Genomic DNA, 21,984 nt, shown 5'->3' with positions numbered 1-21,984 from the left:
CACCACTACCCTGAGCAGCCTGTCCCAATGGTTGATCACCCTCTGCATGAAGAAATTCTTCATAATGTCTAATTTAAATCTCCCCTGGTGCACCTGCTATTCTTCTTGCGGTGCTATCTCACACCAAGCCCAAAGCAAGCTGCTGAGTCTGAAGTCAATCTTACCTGGGAAATTCAGTTCTGAGTTTTGGTTTTACTCTTTGGACCTGATTTTAACTTTAGGAAGTTTTCTGTCAGCTTCTGAGAGTTGAGATTTGAGTGAAGGACTGTTGCTTTACTGCTTGTTTCTGACTCAAGCCTTCTCCTGGGCCTTTCTCTGCTGCTGTTTTCCTTCTCACTCATTCCTAGTGCAAGTTTACATCTCCAGGATTTAACTCTTTGTTTTATCCTTAGGCCTCAACTATAGCAAAAATGTTGTTTTAATGAAAGCTTTAGCTAAACAGAGGGACCAGATACAGAAGTGAGTTATCCTAGTTTAATAAGCTTCCAGACATCAGCTGAACTGTGGTTATTAAGTGCACTCCTAGCCTGTGGCAAGTACAGGGCAAAACCCATGCACATAGATTTTTGGTGGTAAACATTTTCTGCTAAAAGCAGTTTATTTTCAGTCACTCATGTTAAGAAAGCTAGGATGACTCAGGCAGTGTATAATGTTAAGCCCCAGTAATTCACTTTTGTGTCAGAGCTGTAAACTGGTAAGATAGTGCTGCTCATAAAGATGGAAAGCCAGAGCCCCAAACCTCCAAGCAAGATTCGTACGTATGGGTGCAAAGCGTATTGTATGACTGAGGTCTAATGCTAGGGCTGTCGGTTATCATTAGCCTGTACACTGCGACCTACAGGTACCTACAGGACAGTTGTCTCCTTGCTGGGGCTTGGAGTCTCATAGCCCTCTGATTTGGCAGCTTTCGTGGTGTTCAGCATCATATGGGCTGCTCCAACAGCCATGGGAGCCTTGGTGATAATAATATGTTGTGGTGGTATTGACTTAACTGTTCTCAAACAACTACTGGTAACTGGATGCAAAGTTCAGTGCAGTGTGTCTTTGAAGAAGACTTTATGATTGTCCTTGGCAGTTTGCTCCTTTTCTTTTTCTCTTAAAGTCATCCAGTCTTAACATATTGGTTAATGCAGTATTTCATCTGTATCTTCTGCCTTAAGCATATACATTAAACACATGTACTATAAAAAGAGGAAAAGATATGCACGCATATTCCCACAGTCATGCACATAAACGTGTGCAAGTACATGTCTACATGCCTGTGTATTTTTCCCTTGTGCTTCTCTTTTCATTGATTACCGAATATAAATTAACCTTTTCCTTTCAGTGGTTCATATGCAGATGTATATGGAGCCCCACGGCTTCCCTCCAGTCTTTCCTCTAGACTAAACCTTCCCATTTTTTCACCAAGCTTTAGTCATTTGTGTTGCTCTCCCCTGCACGCTCCTTGGTTTCTGGTTCTTATTGAATGCAGACAGCACATTGCCTAGCAGAGCGAAATATTTAGCTTTCAGCTTTGTGGCATTCATGTACTGATGCACCAGCAATATAAAACACAGTGGAACTGGAAATAGCTTATAACAACCATTACTTTTGTAACTCTTTAAACTATTTCACACTTCATTTGGAAGGCTCCCCAGTGGTAGCTGGCTGGAGTGGGCTTGAGGAAAAACTGAAGGGCAGAGCTCTGCAAAAAAACATTATTGGTGAACAGCAGTTCTCATGTGTTTATTCAACTTCAGAAATAATCTATTTTATACAAACCTAGGAGAAAATAAAGCAAAGGCTGTGCCCTGAAAACATTGGAGACTAGGCCTTGAGTAGCGTGAGTTAAATGTGTCAAGTCACCCACAGGCTTACAAATTTAAGATTGCAGACATGGTGTTCTCAATGTTGCTGATAATTCAAACTGTAAGCTATCTTTGCAGATTTTCTGTGAGGGTATTGTACATTTCTCCTGATTGAAAGATTTTTCTATCTGTTTGTATATATTGCTATATAGATATTAATCTTCTTAGTATTGAGATATTTGATGTCTATGTGTTTGAAAACTCATATGAGGTTGCTTTTTGAGTTTTATTCCAATACAGATGCATTCTCTTATTAGGTTATAACTTTTTCACAGTTGTTAATATTTGCTCAGTCTGAGTAATTAGGCAATACATTCCCCTTTTCTGTGGGAAAAAAATAAACCAAAAAAGTCTTATCAAGATTAATGTGACTCATAGAGGCAGAATAGGGTTTGTTTCTCTTTTATGAAGAGCTATAACCTGGGTAAGATGTTCTTCCCACTCCCAGTTACTTCCATATTTGTATTTGTAAATCAACCATATGTCAAAGATAGATTTAAGTCATAGAACAATAAGAATCATTATTAGGGAACCTGAAAAGCAAAATTCTCTGTAATCTTTTCAACTTCACTTCATGTACTGGTATAAAGTACAAAAAGTCTGCACACTGCTGATAGCTTAAAATCTTTACATTTCCTTAATTGCTATCCAGGTAAGTAGGATAATTTACTCCAGACTTAAAGCTGCAGTGGCAATTCGTAAGCTGCCTGAAATATTAAACTGATAGGCTGTAGCATTTTCTATAGGCTCTACAGGATCAGAGGTTCTGTCTGGACAAAGTACTAACTTGCAATATCCCACAAACTGGCTAAAACATGAGGTGAAAGCTGCTGGTGAATTTTTTACTTTCTTTCCTAAAAAAAAATAAAAATAAAAATCAAGAAAATGAGGGACAGTCGGTGTGGATTTCAATTTTAGCTTTAGAGCTAGTAGGCAGGTGGAATCTCTTGGGTAGCAGCTCATCTGGCTCCTCCTGTGGCTGCAGATTTGAAAAGCAAGGGTGGTTCAATCCTTGGCTTTCACCCATCCCATGGGAATCTTACTATATGCTTGCTCTTCCTTCTCCCAGTCCAAATACCCAATGTTACACTCTGACATGTCTATCTTTCCAGAGAGACCAAGGTGAGCACTATTGAAATAGATAAGCTCACTAATGCTTATATTCTTTTTTATTATTATTATTATTTATTTATTTTTTAACTTGGAATAAAATAGAGCATGTGGTATAAATACGAAGTAAAAGAAAACAAAAGTATCCTGTTCTCCTTTTTCTTCCTGAACCGGAGACTTGAAATCCTCATTTTATTTTAACTTTGCTTTTATTTCAATAACATGGAAACCAAAGTGGGCTTTAAACAAGCACCTTTTCAACCACAGTGACTCTTACTCTTTGGAAAACAAAGCTGAGCTGTCTCTAGCAGTAAGCATAGTTCCCTGTCACTGGTCTCACTTCTATCCCTTTAATAAACTGATTGATCTTTGTTATATTTCATGTGCCGTCCTTCTGAACTTCTGGATAATGGCCATGGACGGATATCAGGAGAGTGGCCCCACCTTGGCCTCCTCCAGCCAAAAAGCAAAAGCAGATAAAGGAAACGATTCATGGCATAAAGGCTATCGTGTCATAAAGCCTAGAGCTGATATCGTGGTTCTTAAACATGTGCAGACACACAATGCTCCTTGTTGTCTTTTTAATTGGATTCCTAATTTAGAAAAAAAAAAAATCTGAATGTCATCAAAGTAAATCTAATGATATAAAAACTCTTCTGCACCTTATGCTATGAATCAGTGGGATTTCTTAGATGCAATAATGCTTTTTGAGGGGGGGAGGTGTGTAGTCTTGTTACTTAACAATTCCAGCCACCTTTTTTCACTGACAAAAGGATGGCAGTGTAAAAAGTATGCAATTTGTGTGTGTGTGTGTGTGTGTGTGTGTGAATTTGAGAGAAATATGATATTAATACCTGAAAAAGCCAAGAAAAAAGTAATACTTATTGAAACTGACCAGCTGTACAACAGCTTGTTGGGGCAGTAATGGAGAACATTGTGCTATAGCATGCAAAGGTTGTCAAAACTTACTTTAAGTAATGGTTAAAATTGTGCAATGATGCTGGAAGGGCAATGCTGCTACCTTGCTCCTGCCTCTGAGGGCCTGGGGTTTGGTGGAGAGGCGAGGAACAGTCTCACTGGACACCAGAGGAAGCAGGCAAGCAGGGAAAGGTCCACATTAAAATGACACCATTAAAGCTCGCAGCTCTGTCTTTGCTAGTTTAATCTCACAAATTAATCCACATCCTCCTAGAATAAGTCTTCAAAGAGAAAGAGGTAATTGGATATAAATGCTTTCCTTCCCCAATGCCAAATTACAGTGATATGGCAGCAGGCGGCTTTTTGCACTTTGATCTCCTTGCATGATTTTCATTCCTCTTTTTAGCCTTTGTCTCAGACCTCCTTCTCTCATTACTTTTCCACAGCCAACTGAGCTCTCTCTCCTTCCTAGCTTGTCCTCTAACCCTTTCTTCTTTCAAGGGGTGCAGTTTTCATCTCTCATTAGTCTTTGTTTTCTGCTCTTCTCCTTCTGCCTTCCCAAAGATAACATCAAATAAAATACCAGTGCCCGCGTGTGCAGCTAAAGCTGTGCCGAACGCTGCAGAGATGTGAGCACACTCTGACACGTGGAGCCAACCCCTGCTCAGTGCACGGCTGGTGAACCTGCACCCCTGTGGCCCTGCTTTTGCTGAGGTGGAGTGCAGGTGGTGTAAACTCCTACCCACACAGTATACCTTGTAGATTAAAAACCTTTGTTTCCTCTGAGTGAAACTGACATGTTTTCATCACTCATTTGATCACCTCCAGTCTCTAATACACTCCGAGCCCTGTCCTGTTTCTTTGCTGTCACGCTAGATTGATAGCTCTTTGAGACGGCAACTGTGTTTTGAATTCAGCCTAACAAAACAGGGCCTCAGCCTTTATTCAGTGTGTTGCACCTGAGGCGTGACAGCAAAATAAATATGCCCGAGGAATTCCTGGTGCCGGACAAACACAAATCTGACGAGGAAACTGAGGCTTGGTCAGGCAGCAAGTCACCTAAGCCCATGACAAACAACGTGCCTTTGAATTTGTGAGGAGTTGAGTGCCATCAAGGCATGGGGTGAGACTACCAACACCAGTGTTTTTCCCATAGACAGGGATCCTTGACTTGTGCTCAAGCAAGCTGTGCTGGAAAGCACCAATAGCTCCACTGGGGAAGTAGTCCTCTACCATGAGGAACTTCTAGATTTGAGGAATTGATTTGGTTTGAAACAGCTGAGATTTGAGGTCTGCAGTCTAGAGTGAGTCTTAATAAGAAACATGGAGACTGGGCTAAAAGTTTCTGAAAATATAATCCTTGGTGTTCACTGTCAACTACAAATATAACTATTTCTAAAATAGTTACCAACAATTCCTTAAGAGCTGAATCAAAGTAAAAACTGGTTTTGATATAATCTTTTTTTTATTAGAGCAGCAGAACACTGACCTCACTGATGAAGAAAACCCCTTCCAGCCCATCTGTTTTTCTATAGACAGGAAAAATAAGAGTGTTTTCTTTCATTTTAGTGTCAGCTCGTATGTCTTGATTACTCCAAATGAAACCAGAAGAAACCAGTTGCAACAAAGTAAGTTGAGATTTCTAATACATTATTTCTACTTGAATAAGTCTATTTTTGTGTGTGTTTTATCACCCTTGCAACTTTTATCTGCATCCTTTCAATACTTTTATGTCTGCAGCTGTAAGTATAAATTCAGGGCTAGGAGCCTTCACCATCACCCTGTAGGCTTTTCTCAAGATCAGCTTCTCATCTGACTAAACTGCACACATAGTAAGGCTTCTTCAGGAACAGGTTTTTGGTAATAGCAGTGCTGTAGCTCCTTGAGCTGACTTGTACAGGACTCATCTGGAATTAAGTCAACCCTGCATTTGCAGGATTGAATTTAGATTGGAGAAACCAGCTTTGAATGCTCTTTAGGTTATGGGGAGGAAGAAGAAAAATACAAGTAAGAAATATTTTTGAAAGTGCTCTCATGTGGAAGCTAACGTAACTAAAACCACACCATCTGTTGGTTCCTGAATCCCTGTTTAAAGATTGTATATGGATCTATTAAGGTGGGAAAGATTTTAGATGACAAAACACCTGTAGTTATATAAGATCACTTTCGCTTGGCTTCAAGTCTTGCTCGTGAAAGTAGGTAAGCAGGAACATCCTAAAGCTATACCTGAAAGAATAGGCATGTGGTACAAGTCTTCATTGGCCAAAGTTAATACAAAAGAGCCATGAAAAAAAATTCTGTGTACAGACATGACCAAACACTGCAGTCCTGCACTCCTGGCTGTTTATTTGTGCAGAATATGACAGTTGAGGGAATGTCAGTCAGCACTCCTCAAGTTTTGAGCCCTCAAGTAAATAATGCAATTAAAACAATTCTCCTCAAACATTGTGAGTTTGGCTGAAATGCTCTATCAGCAGTCTAGCGTGGGGTGGGATTTCCTTTGTTTGCAAGAAAGAAAATGGACTTTTACTGAACCAAATCATAATCCTCCGGAAGGAGGAATAAAAGCAGGTCATCATAGAGGTGACTGATTCTAAGAGGATAGGTTCTGCTGCTTTAGTAAAGGTCTGTTTTGACTGTGTGCCACCAGCATGCAAGTTCTCAAGCATGCAGAGTGCTTCCACCTTCAATACCGGCAGAAAGGGGGCCTCACTGAATCCAATCCCAACCTAAGGGCTTGTTTTAAAGGTGAAATAAAAAGCTCGTGTCAGTCTTGGGGCTCTTTAGAGACCTGCCCATGGACTGGCAGGTTATCCTGTTAGAGGAGAACTGGTGCTAGCACCTGTTAGCTGTAGCCTGGAATTAGAAAGTATTGTTTGTGTCTTTAGTGCAAGTGAGCAACCAAGGTACTGCTTTAAAACAGCTCCTTTTTCCATACACTTTATGGACTTTGAAATGAAATGAATTGCCTTTTTCTCTGTCGGTTAAATCTGGGGAACGGTTTAATCAAGCAGCCATCCTAGAGAACAGGGCTGGCTCCACAAGTCTCCCAATGCCTCTGGCTGCATTGACTGGATTTTCACTGAATACACCGGGACCTTGGCACCCAGCTCATCTATGCTGAGGTGTCTTAATTTGAAGCTGAATCATGCATGGCTCCCGTTTTTATTTAATAAACACGAATGGGAGGGAAAAAGTACTTACCATGCAGTTTTGAGTTAGCAAAAATATTTGCCTCTCCATCTGATTGTTCCAGTGACTGTGTAACTTCTTGCAGGGGTGTCTGCATCCCTTGAGAACAAGTGGGTCTGTTCCTGGATGAGTCTTCAGTGTTATATACAGCTAATGACACTGTCTGCTTTTTAGGATGGCTTCTAATTTCCAAGTATTTGTTTCTTTCTGTACCTGTTCAGTTGCTAAGAAAGAGCTAGATGACCTGGAGCGCTGGAAGGAAGAGCACAGGCCAAGGCCCATTAAGTTGATTCCACAGAGACTGGGTAAGACATTTAAGTCAGCTATTATGAATTGGAAAATCAGTACTTTTTGTTTTATGCAATACATATTATATATGCTCACACACCCTTTACAACATAAGACATCTTTCACTGTTTTTCTCTTATGCTACTTATTAAGGAGATTTGGTGTCAATAAAGGGCTGACATGAGCCTGCTGTGTGCGCTCCGTGCTTTTTGATGGTCATGACAATGAAGATGTTTCTGAAGCAAAACAGCACAGAATGTCACTCAATAAATTTGTCAACATCAGTGTAGAAAATCTATAGTTACATTTGGGAAAAAAAAAAAAATAGGTTGATGAACCCTCCTTCTGGTAACATTATTCGTTGATGTGTCAGAAGGGCTGCACATATGGCATTAGCATGCAGATGGACAGCAAGTGTTAGAGACCCTCTGGTTATCCATAAAAAACCTCCTCTGTTTTAGGGGACAGTACACATGCGTTCCTGATTGCTGGCTCCTGAAGAGGTAAAAGTGATCCCTGCAGCTTCAGGCACTTGCAGGCTACGTGTGCATGAGGCTCCGTATTACCAACTTTATAAAAAGTAACTGCAAGAGTGGGTAAATGAAAAGCAGGGTAAAAAGCTGCATGAACTTATGTCACGCTGAATTGAGCTGATGTGTTTGATAAGATAACCAACCATTTTTTTTTCTAGATGAGAGGAACTGTAGTAGATCTCTTCAATTGTAACCACTATAAAGCATTTACTGTAGTGCTTTGGGACAGTTAAGTTTTTGTTTGTTTTGTTTGTGTGTGTGTGTGTGTGTTTTAATTAGAAATTGAAAGAAAAAAGCCAACAACCAACCCTTAGTCTTCTATAGAGAATAGGGTTGCAGGTTGTGCTACAGCAAAGAGAAGGTTATTAGAAATGCTTTCAGGTATCAGTCTTCAGACCTATCTTGTTTTAATATCTTTCTTTAATGTCTTTGGCACAAAAGGTAGGAGAGAGCTGATGAAACTTGCTGACAAGACAAAAGTTGAAAGCATCATTCTTATAGAACATGATGAGGATATTGAGCAGCAAAGTGGGATGCCCTTGAGGGCCTGCATTAGTAGAAACGGGGCAAAATTAATTATGACTAAGTGAAGGATTATAATGATGCCTTTTATTAGTTTTATAAATGTAGAGTTCCTCTTCCTTCTTTTGGCTGTTGTAGGGAATTTGGGGGTGTACACTGCAGGTTATTGTCTGCTTTGACCTCCTGGGTATGAAGCTGATAAGCCATGCTACCCCATATTAGCCTGGGGTGGCTTTGTGCACATAAAAATTGATACCAGGTGGGAGTTGGAGAAGTTTGATCTGTCTTCAGCCCAGATTTGTTTCTGCAGTCAAGGTGACACAGGCCCATGTTTCAGCCTAAGTCCCAGCTGTTGGCAGTGGTGAGCAACTCTGCAAGTTGGTGTCAGGCCTTGTGTTTCCACTCCCCCATGCAGTTGTGTTGCCAGGCATACTCTTTGTGAGCTCATGTGTACTGGCTGCTTCCTACCTGTGAGCAATTCCTAGAAGAGATGCTTGTGCCCCAAGAGGACCGCAAAGTTTATTGCTGAAGAAAGTGAGATCTGAAAAACAAAGTTAATGTGTGGTGTCTGCTCAGAAAGCATTGCAGGCTGGCTGTGTGGCTGGGGATGTGGTGGGAAGCCTGCAGTGGATGTGGGGAGCCTTAACTTCCCTCTGATCTCACCGCGTTTAAAAACTTCCCAAGGAAAGAAGTGAATTTAAAAAGTAAAAAAAAAAAAAGATGAAAAATAAAAGGATAAAAAAAATAAAAAAGCTTCTGAAAGAATTCAGCGAGGTTATATGAACTCTTCAGTCTCCATCTAGCTGCCACTTAGAAAGACCCCTGGAGACTGAGACACATGCACTATGTTCAGTGTCTCTGCAAAGAGGAAAGGTACAAAGATTATTAGATCTTAGCATTCCCAGAGGAACAAATTTGGAACAGAAGAGAGCTCAAGGAGGGAGAAAAAATATCTAGCATCTCTAATTTCAGAACTGTAGGTACTCATTAAGGTAAAAAAGTATCCAATGTTATTTTCTCAGAATGATTTTAAGAGACTACCCATCTAGTCTAAATCACCAGAGAATTCTCGAAGTTTCTTTACACTCATGCTTTCCATAGGGAAATAAGTGTTCTGGATTTCAGCTCTGTAGTATTTGACTGGCAAACTTTCAGGTACCATGGAGGGATGAGAGCAATGAATGATGCAAGTGTCACCCTCCCCCATAAGCAATGAGTGGAGGAAAAAAAAAAAAATCATGCCTGTTAAATGCAATGGCCTCTTTTTCCATCATATTGTATAAATTTAGCCAGTCATAATACATCCTGACTTCAGTAAAACATTTGACAGATTACAGTCTAACCAACTTGAAGGAATTAAACCTGTCTGAAAAGCTATAGGCAATGGTTATTAATGTTGTGGTTTAACCCGTCCGGCAGCTAAACACCACATAGCCGTTCACTCACCCTCCCCTCTCCCTCTCTGGGATGGGGGAGAGAAACGGGAAAGTGAAGCCTGTGAGTTGAGATAAAGACAGTTTATTAAGACAGGATAATAATAATAATAATGGTACTACTAATAATAATGTGTACAGAACAAGTGATGCACAATGCAATTGCTCACGACCTGCTGACCGATGCCCAGCCCAATCCCGAGCAGCCGCCCCCCCCCCCCCCGCGAGCCACCCCGATATATTGCTTAGACTGACGTCAGATGGTATGGAATACCCCTTCGGTCAGTTTGGGTCATCTGTCCTGGGTCTGTCCCCTCCCAGCTCTTGCTGCACCCCCAGCCTGCCCGCTGGCAGGACAGAGCGAGGAGCTGAAAAGTCCTTGGCTTAGTGTAAGCAGTGCTCTGCAACAAGTAAAACATCAGCATGTTATCAGCACTCTTCTCATCGTAATCCAAAATCAGCTACTAGGAGGAAAATTAACTTTATCCTAACTGAAACCAGGACAGTAAGTAAAATACTTATTTAGATCTGGTATCTAGCAATACATGCAGAAACAGACAGTGAACACAAGTGTGTTAAATGTTGACAAGAGTAGGTTAGAAAGAAAGCTTGTTGCTTGTATCCTGCATGGCCAGTCATTCCTGAGTGCTCAATCCTACGAAGTTTTTTGTGTGCATAAGAATGTTCTTGTGCTTAGGGAATTGATCTCCCATTTGCTGAACCTCACAAAGTAACGTAAATATTGGCTGTCTTCCATTAGTAAGAGGAGAACACTACTTTCAGTCAAGGGTGATCCATCATGAAGGATCTAGCATGGTTGTCTTATATTTCAGGCACCCAGGTAGCACTGGTACAGCTGATTGTATTAAACTAATGGTCATATAGTGGGGAATTTTGCAGAAAATCAGTAGCTGTAAATATAGCCCTCATCCTCAGAAAGGAGTGGGGACTGCTGTTGTTTTTTTCTATTTGTTTGTTTGCTTGTTTCCAACAACCAAGGGAATAAATTATTGGCTTTCCTAAAGCAAGAAAATACTTCAGAATATAATAGAGCATAATAATTGAATCAGAAGCACTCCTTCCCATCCCTTGGGAGCTACTAGCACTTTCTATTTGTTCTGCTTTTTTAATTATTATTATTATTTATTGGAAGCCTGAACACCATGGCCAGAGGTCTAGATGGTCTCAGTAGAGAGCCTTTGCCTTTGGAAAGGACACCTTCTGCTAGTTGGATATGAATATCAGGTCTGTGGAAAAGGTTTTGATTTCCATTTCAGAAAGCAGATTCTTCCTCAAGTCCCAAGACATTGCTAAAAGATACTCAAATGATAACATCCCGTTATATCTGGTAGAAACTCCAGACTCCTAAACTTGATAAAGGAGAGAGCCTTGGTCAGTAAAGTTTTTGACTCAGTATGTGTGCATGATAAACTGAGCAAAGGTGAGGTGAGCTAGATCTGAAAATCAAGACTCATCTGCTAAGCATGACTGATCTTCTGAAAATGGAATAGTTCCTCAGTAAACTGATCATACAGTAGGATATATTTGCTGGTAGAGTGGATGATACAGTGGATGCTCTGCAAATAATAAGCTAGTGCTTTTGACGGATGGACAAAATGATCAAAAAGGTCTCCTGCCCATTCTCATTAATGTCAGAGAGCTACTGTAATTATGAAAAATTTTCTGTATATGCGTACATTCAATTTGTTATATTGCTCTGTTCAGAAATGACTGGCATTTTAACTTTAAATGCTCATGCAAAATGCAATTTATACTTTTTTTTTTTTTTTTTCTTTTTTAAGGTGGAAAGGAATCAGAGGCTGCAGCAAGACAAAAACAGCAAATGATGCTCATGCAATCTAAATACCAACAAAAGGTCAGGAAGAATAAATTTGTTTGTTTATTTCAGGAATTCAAAAAACGCATTTCATGAAGTGTTTCATATGGCTATAAAATGAACTCACAGCTACTCAACAAAAGAAAGTCATGAAACCTGAAGGAAACAGCAGAAAACTAGAAACAAATAATCTTCACCAAAGAAAATGAGAAATCTGCCCATGAATACGTATCAAACAGTATCACAGATCATATATAAAATGATAACCAGTACAGACAGTTATAAGCCTCGCTGTGTCTTCCAGCGTGCTGCCTATAGTTTCACTAATTGATCAATGTACCACCCCCATCCAGTGCTATGTAGTAGATGTGTTGTTCCTGTTATAAAAGGTATAAATGCTTGTAAGTTATCGATCATCTGTGTGATTCTTTGCATGGATGCCCATTCATCAGTCATAGATTTCTCAGCCTTCCTAAAGCCAATATTGGAGCAGTGGTTACATAGCCTGCTTTATTCAGCGTCTCTAAGAAAAAATTCTGGAAACTTTCATCAAATGCACTCCAGTTTTGCAAGACATGTGGTACAAGAGTCATGTTACCTTATGTGTTCTTTTTATGTACATATGTGAAATATTTTTTAATTTTAATTTCATACAGCACAAGAGAGAAGAATACATGAAAGCAAAAAAAGCAGCAGAAGAAGCTGAAATCCTGAAAAAGAAAGCAATTCAGAGAGAAAAGGTAAAACATGATTACTGCAGATTCAGAACCAAATAGCAAAGTTTATTTCTTGATGCTTGGTTTTCCTGAACTACGTGAAACAGGATCATTAAATGAAATGGTAGTCCTGGATAACATCAGGGAAATGGGAAATCCAGCCCTCCTCATAGTAGCTCACTGAAGAATATCTGGCCTGATTTTCTTTGGGGTTTGTACCTTCCTTTGGTTCTTCACAAACTCTAGCTTTTTGGTAGCATGCAACCTGAAGAGTTAGTAGAGAGAAAGGGAGAACACTAGGGTCTGGGCGAACATCGTGACTAGTGATACAGCTTATACAGTTCACTTTGGCTTGAGATTTCTCTGTAAGATCTGATTGTGGCAAGTGGCACAAAGACTATAGAAATCCATAGCTGCTTGCTGTACACATGGGAAGGAAGAACACAAGAAAATCCAGCCTGTCATGGTGGAAAAGGCATCCAAACATGAAAAGGTCATTATAGTCTAACTGCATTGTGCTGAGTGCCCCCTGAATTCCTAATGCTTCTTCAGCCCCTCTATGGCTTGCACACTCAGGTGCATAGCTAAAATGTAGTATCTCTTTTCCTTCTAGTTTCGACCATGTATCCATATATTGACACCAGCAACAGCTCACTTTCAAATCATCAGTTTTATTTTGCAAGTGTTTGTCTCTTTGAGTTAGTTATTCCCACAAAGCGTTTTCTCATCCCGTGTGCTTTATAAACCTTTGTAAAAATTCATTCATTTCTCCTTGGTGGAGACCAAGTAGCACTTGGCTGAGAATGTAGCATTTAAGAAAAAAAAAAAAAAAAAAAAAAAAAAGAAAAGAGGAAGGGGAACATGACACTGATATGTACAACAGTAATGAGGGAAAGGGAGATTTCAGGTTTGCAAGTTTTGTCTCCATAACAATAAAAATGATCTTCTGTGCAGAAGCTGAAAGCTGAGAGTTAATTCCCAAATCATCACTACTGGATTGCATACAAGGAGATGCATAAACAAAAATAGCCTTAATTGCCTCTAGATGAAGCTTAGTTTGTTCCCAGTCTTTTAGTGGTTAGCATTAATCTTTGTGAAAAAGCCCATACACAATAACTCGCAGGGGCAATAAATAGTACCATCTGAAATGTTTTTAACAGTTACCAGCTCATGTATAGCTCCAGAAACAGTGATGATAGCAATGGTAGAAAGGGGATTAATTATATTTTATTCAGCTATTAAATATATGTTTTTTGCCCATGGGCACTGGACAAGAAGTTGTTGCAAGACTGCAATAACTTATAGTTACACCTAGAAAATATATTGATATATCAGTTTTGTTTTCATGCTCTTTAATTTCCTTACCTTCACACTGACAGATTATAAAATTTTTATAGGTGTTGTAGATAATAAAACTGTAACTATCAGTTTCTTCTAAAGAAGAGTGCAACATCATGGCGAACATCTTTGCCAAACAAACTGTTTAATTTGAATAAATAAACTTACACCCACAAAGCAAGCAAACAAAACTGAGAAGCATGAAGAGGAACTCTTAATCTGAATTTGTTTATTTGTGTTGTCTCCCACAATAGTAATTGAGCTGATGAAGATTTCTGCTTGGAAGACATTCGTATATTAAAAAAGCAACTCTGTGGTTAAGAAAAGCATGCTAGAAAGCCACTAAAAGATGCCTATTTGCATATCTCACCCAGATATCTCTCACCCAGAGAGCTAGACATGACAGAAAGGGGATCCTAAAGAACTAGTGCTTTAGGTACTCATACTATAGGCTACCACAGGAGAGAAACTTTTTATTTTTTTATTTTTATTTTTATTTTTTAAAGTCATAGATTTGTAGACCACTAAACCAAAGGGTACTGGCTGAGAGAAAGTCTTTCTGCAAATTCACAAGCCGCCTTCTTCCTGGCCAGTCCTTCTTTTGCTCATTCATTCAACAACAAAACAAACTGATGGTCTGAAAGACTAGCTGCCTTTATTGTCAGGGACCCTGAAACTTCCACAGTTGGAGAGCTACTCTGCCAACAAACTTGAATGTTGAAGCCCTACAAACTAATGTGTCATGACAAGAACAGGTGCTGGTGCTCAGCTCTGTTTTCCCTTGACTCTCAGGATGATGTGCTGTAACCCAATGCTGCTCATGAACATAGGAGCTGTTTATGTTAATACTTAAATACTTGTTTTTCACAGAAAATCAACATCCACTCTTCCTTTATCTTTGTGACCTAGAGAAAAACGGGTGTTTGCCTAAGCTGTACCCAAATGTGGAAGGTCTGCGTGACCACGTGTATGAGTGCACCTGCCTGTCTCTGTTGTTCTTTAATTAACCATGAGGGTAGAATACCAACACTCCTGGCATCAACCTTGTCTCTCTCCAGCTCCCAAAGAAAAGAAAGGGGTTCCTTCCCCCACCATTCTATATTCCACAAGACCAGTCTCTGTGTGTAGCACTGAGCGGGGATTTGGGATCCCTTTTGCTCAATGCCAGCCAGCTCGTCCTGGGACTGCTTTGTTTTGTTCATGGGGTAACCTGGGGTTGCATGAGTTCGTCTTTTCCTTTTCCTTAAGCTAGTGAGCTCTGAGTGCTCACAGAAATAATTTTGGAGAGATTTTATAATGTTAGCAAGGGAATTCCTATTTCTGTATTTCTCCCTAGTGCTGAGATATGTGTCTGATCTGCAGACAGTGTGGGAGTACGGGAGAAGCAGTGTTGTTATTTGCTCATTAGTAGCAGGCATCTGCAGCTTGGTGTCTTTTGTACAGTCTTCACATGACAGATTTTGACCAGACTGAGCCCTAACTTACTTTGAGTGTTTTGGATGAAAGGACTGTCAAAATTCCCAAGAAAATAAACAAGTGCCTGATATTTGGCTTCTTGATTTTTAAGCTTTCTGTATACCAAATAGCGTAACTTCAGTGTGCTGCATGTTTCTGTTTCCTGTCATTCAGTCTCTGTTCCTGTTATCCTGCCTTTAGCCTTTCCTGTGTATATTCTAAATGTTGACTAACTATGAAAAGGTTAGAAGATTTGAAGTAAAAAGGCTGAGCGTAATTCTACTGCATGCCACTTTCTTACTTCTGCTCTTACATTGCACAGTAACGATCCTGCCATCAAAATGTCCTGTTTAGAACAAACTGTAATTTCATTTTATTTTTTATCACATCATGTGCTCTTTAATTTGACTGTGTTAATCATCACAAATGGCATTTTTCAGGAATTTGCTAAGACCAGGCACTTTACAGACCTTCTGCTAATGCTTTTCAACATGTTTACCTTCAATATCACAGCTGTTCCACGTTTGGCTTTGTTTTTGAAGACCATGCCAAATGTGGAGTGCTTTGGCAATATCTACTGATAGATTGTCATTAGTTAGAGAATGTCTGAGTCCTGTCTCCCATCATTTGTATGCATCCTAAGCAAGGGTCCCAGGGTAAACCTTTGTAATAGGAAGCAGTTGCACCAGCCACTGGTAAGTAATTTGAATATACTGGGATTTTCGTCAGGCAGCCTCCTGGTGGGAGAACAGCCATAGGATATTTCCTTCTCTTTTATCTAGTGGGAGATGGGGGTGATACTGTGATACTGAAGGATTATATTTATTACTGTGTTGTCCTATCTAGGAGATAGAGCAGGGCAACTCCAGCGAGCTTTGGTTTTGAACTTAAAGGAGGCTTGCATGGTGGTGGATCCCATTTCAAATGGTCTTTCAGAGGTGAAGTCATCAGATTTCACCGTTGAGCAGTAATTGTGAAAAGTCTGGGAATTCTCATTGCTGCCATGAGGGTATCAGCACCACCTTTGCCAATAATAGATGCCATCAGATTCTTTTCTTTCCTTTCTGCCCTTGTAAGTTGTTAAGCTGCACAGATGGATGGGAATTTTCTGCCTAAAAAATCCTCAGTCTCTGGATGGATGGGATAGGAGCAAATAAGCTATTTTTTAAATACTGTCAAAATTTACTCATATTGTGGGGTGATATGCCTTACTTTAATTTGAGGTTTCTTTTAGTTATGTCAGTACTTCATGCATTCTACTACTGTCTCGACATCCCAACTGTCTGAGCAACAGGACACCTTATTCAGAGATTTGTCTTTGTTCTTTTGTTTAATTTCCCATTGCCTTTTTCCGAATAACAACTTCTAAGTCATTTGTCTTTCAACAGTTTATAGCATTGTTACACAACGCAGTGGCTCTGTTCCTGTCTGCATACATCTGACAGGATTTTTTTTTTTCTTAATCCAACACATGCTGAGAAGGAATTTGCACTTGTTAGGCAAATCTCTTCCAGACAGTCATTCTTTATCCAATTAAAAAATACCCACCCCAAAATCACTGAAGGCAAAGTAATTGAGTGACTGGCAGTAAATTGCATTTTTTCTGAAATACTATTGATTGTACTACAGAAAGAAAATGATGGGATGGGGGGTTACAGCCATATTCCTAATATCAATTTTCCCCCTTACATCCCCCGACACACACACACACAAACACTTTTCTACCTGGTCCTGCAGAACACCTCCACCTGAGGTACCAGTGTCATCTCCAGTTTGGGGCTCTGCCCAAACAGGCCATTCCCAGCTACAGTCCCTTTCTCATTTCTTTAAGGTATTTTCTGAAATTTCCAGAGCACTTTGTTTAGAGCAAGGTCTGGTTGCTGGGTTACCAAACAATTGCTTTTTTTTTCATCTGAAGGTGGGAGGTGAGCAGAGTGACAGTCGGAGGTGGCAGTGCCTGCTTGCTCAATGTGGTGGTAGCTGTTCTGAGCCTCAGATAGGCACTCTTCTTGCAGCATCCCCCCACCAACCGCAGAGTGGGAGCCTTGTGCTCAAAATATAGCAGGGCTGAAATCATGGTTTGGCACTTCTGATTTGTTGCTTTTAATACACTGAACTGCCTTTTGACTGTTCTTCCCACCGGACCTACTTACAGCCTGCATGTAAAAAAAAAATAAAAAAAAAAAAATTGGCTGGCCTCCTTTTGACTGGAATTTAGCTTGAGCTACATATTGCTGCTGCAGAAAGTTCTCAAGCTTCTGCTCTATTTTAAAATTTTATTCTGCTTCTCTTTGAGGGATAGAGTAGCTCAGACTACCCTTCCCCTGGAAATTGTGCCATTTTATGTTAAAGGACCAGATCGCTTGTGTGGTATCCAGATTTGCCCATGAGTTTTATGTGTTGAGACTTTGGTTGACTCTTGCACTGGACATAGTATCTGAGGTAGAGTTGGATAAGCATAAGTGGGTAACACTGGATAAGCATAAATGTCTCCCATCCTCATCAGCCTTAACATTTATCCAAACTGATCAGTACCTGATGCTCCTGAAGGCCACAGGTCCATCTTCTTGAATCATTGTCCTTTCAGTGCTACAGGGCTAAGATTGGCTTTTGTGCTCTGGTTCTCATCCTCTACCTTCTTACTAGAACCAGTGTTGCACCAGATGTTAGGAGAAGTGGTCCTAACAGTGGTGTGAGAGTCATGAAGGCTTACTAGGCCCCTTGTGAGGGTACACCTATCAGCCAGGAGCATGGTGTCATTTTCAGATTGGTTTCTTGATGAGTTTAGTAGGAGTTGTTTGTCTGGTTGTGCTTGAATACTTCAAAATTTGGGATTGGGTCACTTGTGCACCCAGCTGCTGCTATTGTTGTTTTCAGAACCAGAATATAGAAATGCTTGAACTAAAAAAATCATTTTTTTTTTCTTGCTGACTAGAAATCTCAAGTATGTTTTCCTGTTTTTAATGCTGTAGGCAGAGAGACTTGAAGTTAAAAAAAGGCAACAAGAAATGCAAAGAAGAGAGATGTTCCTCGAAGACCGATATTAGTAAGTAAGATTTGAAACTTACTATTTAAATGTACTCATTTTCTTGTCCTTCTGGTATATGGGGTTGGACTTTCTTGTTTGTTTGCTTGGTTGGCTGGTTTTCTTTTGGCTAGTCTGGGGATCAAGAAGGGTTTGGCTTCTGCTGTTGTTCTCACTTTTTTTTTTTTTTTTACTTGAAATATTCCAAGCCTCCTCCATACCTTATCCTGTTAGCTCTTTGGTTAAGTAGATTTCTCTTAGCTTCTCAAAGCATACACTTTGAAGCGAAAACTGTGAATTATAGACTGACTTTGTGCTTTCTTTCTCTAACTGAATCAATATGTGATCATTCAATCCAAGACTAATTATCAAAGCAGTATCTAAATTACATCTCCACCCATTTATTTTAGTGAATAGTAAAGAAATCTAACCCACATGAAAAAAAAAAAATGAGGATTCTATATTCACTACAGTTCTACAGCTTAGATGTAGAGATCTGCAGTGAAGACCTGTTTCCCAATAATCTCTCTTTAATATCAGATTTAGATAGGGCTTAAGTCCTGACATAATTAATTCCATTGGCAATGAAGTTCCTGCCTTGCTAATTCACTCTACCCTATTTATTTATTTTTAACTGATCCAGACTAATTCCATCACATAATTAACACACAATGGTGTTCAGTCACCTTTACCTTTTTTTATCTTTGACTCCTGAAATTACTCACCTGTGTTCCTAGCGTGATTGATTGCTCTTTCTTCCTCTGTGAGCTTTGGAGGAGTCAGTTTTGTCCCATGCTAGAAGCTCCAGTTCCTTCATCATTTGCCCAGACTCTGTTCTCTAATCTATAGATATTTTAGAGCTTTCTCACTGATCTCAGCCTTTCTTGACATTTTTCTCTTATTTCTTCCTGTTTAGCTTTAGGTACAGCTCTTTCCTAAAATATATTGCTAACGTTTGTCTCTATATATTGTCATTTTGCCTGCAGTTTGTCCTCTGCTTGTCCCAGCATGGATTTCCCCTCAGCACACCCTGATTCCTCAGGATTACTGAAGACCATGCACAATGTTAATATCTGTCTGTTCCTGACAGACACTTTCATGCTCTTTGAGCCGAGCCCAAAATAACCTCATCAAATCTTTACAGTACAGGGTCCTCAGTTATGGGACTTGCTTTTTTCCTGTGGGGATTGTGAGGGTTCTTATTTTCCTCTTTAAATTGTTTATTTGTCTTAAGGCTTATTTAGTCATGAATGAAGACACATCTTCCCTTTCCCTCATCTTCTCTATCTTTTTTTTTTTTTTTTTCCCTTAGGGTGAAAGGAATTCTGCTGGTTAGTGCCTTTTCTGTTAAAAGTAAGCTTGGTCATGTCAAAAGCAACCCCAAATGCTCTGGAACACCTTCATGTGGGCAGTCAGTCTGTCCCCAGGTGTAGCAGGGTCTCAGGCTGTCTGGGCACTGAGAGGAGACTGGCTGGCAGCCACTCTGTCCACTGATTTAGGAGAGCCTTGTGAGTGTTCAGCTGGAGTCATCCCAGGAAACCAAACTGACTGACGTGACTGAAATTAAAGGTGGACTGTTGAGCTCCATTGCAGCAGAGATGTCTAGCTGTCAAGATATTATTTGTATATGCTGTTTATTAAACATATACCAGGAGAGTCCTGTAGATACTGAAAGATGTGAGCTGAAAGCCTACCTACAGTGAATGCAATTTTGGTTAACCAAAAGCCTTTCATATTGTACAAAATAACATTACTGCCTTCCCTGGTACAATGAAATCCCCTGATGGGAAGAGGAAGGGAGGTCTTGAGCAGTAATGGATTTACCACCAGATGTTGAAGTCATTGGTAAGATGCATTGGTGTTTCAGAGCACACCATCCCATAGTAATGGCAAGATGTTATGTGACATTTCAGATCTTGTGAAGTAACTCCAATGATGCACTGCTATTTACTAGAAAAGTGCTTGGTATTTAAAGCAGTTGTGTGCTTTTGTGCACTATGCAAAAATGAGTGACTCATTACTTCCATCATCTAAAAGCCTGTGTCTAGTGGCAAAGAGAACAAATATGAGGTTGTGCCCTTTTCCTTACTGTCTGTGCTAGAATATTTTGATTTCCTTCCCTGCTTGGGAGAGGTCATGCACTGCATATAAAGCAGTGACCTCTGCAAAGCCATGTCTGTGGAGCCACTTCAAAAAATAAGCTGCCTTGTTAGTCTGTCTTCTACAAGCATCTGTAGCTGCAACATCAGTATTTTCCTGGGGAGATCAATGCCTACCAATGGTCTCATTAGCTGGGAAACCTTTTAAATTGATCACCACCATCAGCTGTATCTTCCTCCACAGGGTACAGCCCGATGAATGCCTCTCTGGTATGAAATGCTGATTGTTTTTGATATGGAAAGGCAGATATGGTTCTCATGTCATTAGCATGCTCTGCAAATAATGCATAAGACTGCCCAGAAGTTCCTTGTTCTGATTCAATTCCCATCACTATTAAAAACATGGACTTCTCAGTGAAATCCCTTTTCTAAGGGTGTATACGTGAAATAAGCAAATGCCAAAAAGAAAAATTGCCTGCTGCCTTGTCCCCTGCCTGCAGACTACAGGTATTTCCTATCTCCTGAAACCCTTGTTAGCATCTTTGTGTGGAGCTGGCCCTTGAAAGTTAACTGTATGTGTTATCGCAGTTGTTAGAGTAAGTGTTGTTTTCTTGCAAGAATGAGGTCTAGGCATGCATGCAGAGTGTTGTGGAAAGGGCTGTGAGTCTCTTTGGGGGTCAGCTGGATGAAGGCTCTATCTGAGAGTCCAGGTGACTGAACTGGGTAAAACTCACAGGTATGTTCTAAAGTAGCCTTGTATAAAAAGTCTGAACAACATTCAGGAGCTGTCTTTGGGCTGGAGGAATTGCTGCAAGACAGGATTGCTGGGGTTGGTGCTAACAGAGGAGAAGCACTTGAGGGATTTATTGGTGATAGCATTGCTGTGGCTGTGCCTCTGCAGATACCAGATCTAGAAAATACAGAGTACGTGCACGTTTCCCTACTGAAAGCTACTTATATGTGAAATGGAGCCCTTTCTTCTGAGTAATGGTGTCTTGGATGCATTTTACGTTGATAGCCTGTGGTAGAGGCTGTATTTCTGTCAGATTGCATTAAAAGATAATAAACATGTAGTCCATGCTTTGCAATTACCTAATCCTTGTGAGGAAAGGACTGAGTGTAATGTTACAAATGGGAATGAAGAAATGGTTAGATGGTTGGCCCAAGACTTGTCAGGATGCCCCTCTTTAGTTAGGACACAAAATTTGTCATTTAAACAACAGTGAGGGATGGCCAACTCGTGACTTGCTTTTCTCTGTGGCTTGCATGAATGCTCTGTGTAAGCTGTGTGAACCTGAGCCTGAACTGTAGGCTATCTTTCCACAAGGTTTTAGCCCAGCTCTCTGATAAGGTGCTTTCATTTAATTTGAACGTGACTTCCCAGAAACCGTAGTGTTGGATGTGGTCCCCTGCATTTCTAATAGCCATCTACCAATTTGTGTAATGGGAAAAGCAGTCCACACATAAGGTTTGTTTTTAAGAGCACACAACGGCAGTTGTACAACTTCACCCTTGCCTTTGTTACACACTCATGTCTCTGTTTTTGTGAAGGTTGCACTCCTGTAAAAATTCCTGGCACTGTTGCACTCTGATACATGTGTGTGCTTGATATATTCAGCTCAGAATTTGGAGCTGGAAACGCAATTTGCCAGAGTGCCTCTGAGTGCA

The 21,984-nt window shown here is 40.2% G+C and overlaps 1 protein-coding gene across 5 annotated transcripts in view; it reads left to right on the top strand.

Moving 5' to 3' along the window:
• The window catches only part of EPSTI1 (epithelial stromal interaction 1), a 55,735-nt gene that overhangs the window by 8,052 nt on the left and 25,699 nt on the right, over window positions 1-21,984 (top strand). For all 5 annotated transcript variants that reach the window (XM_035322295.1, XM_035322282.1, XM_035322287.1 and 2 more), the window contains 5 exons: window positions 5,448-5,506; window positions 7,292-7,375; window positions 11,649-11,722; window positions 12,340-12,423; window positions 18,165-18,238. In XM_035322295.1, coding sequence (XP_035178186.1) covers window positions 5,448-5,506; window positions 7,292-7,375; window positions 11,649-11,722; window positions 12,340-12,423; window positions 18,165-18,238 — 375 coding nt within the window. The remainder of the gene's footprint in view (window positions 1-5,447; window positions 5,507-7,291; window positions 7,376-11,648; window positions 11,723-12,339; window positions 12,424-18,164; window positions 18,239-21,984) is intronic.

This window comes from Oxyura jamaicensis, chromosome 1, assembly GCF_011077185.1.
Source record: "Oxyura jamaicensis isolate SHBP4307 breed ruddy duck chromosome 1, BPBGC_Ojam_1.0, whole genome shotgun sequence".
NCBI lineage: Eukaryota > Metazoa > Chordata > Aves > Anseriformes > Anatidae > Oxyura > Oxyura jamaicensis.
This window is presented reverse-complemented; position numbering and strand designations above follow the sequence as displayed.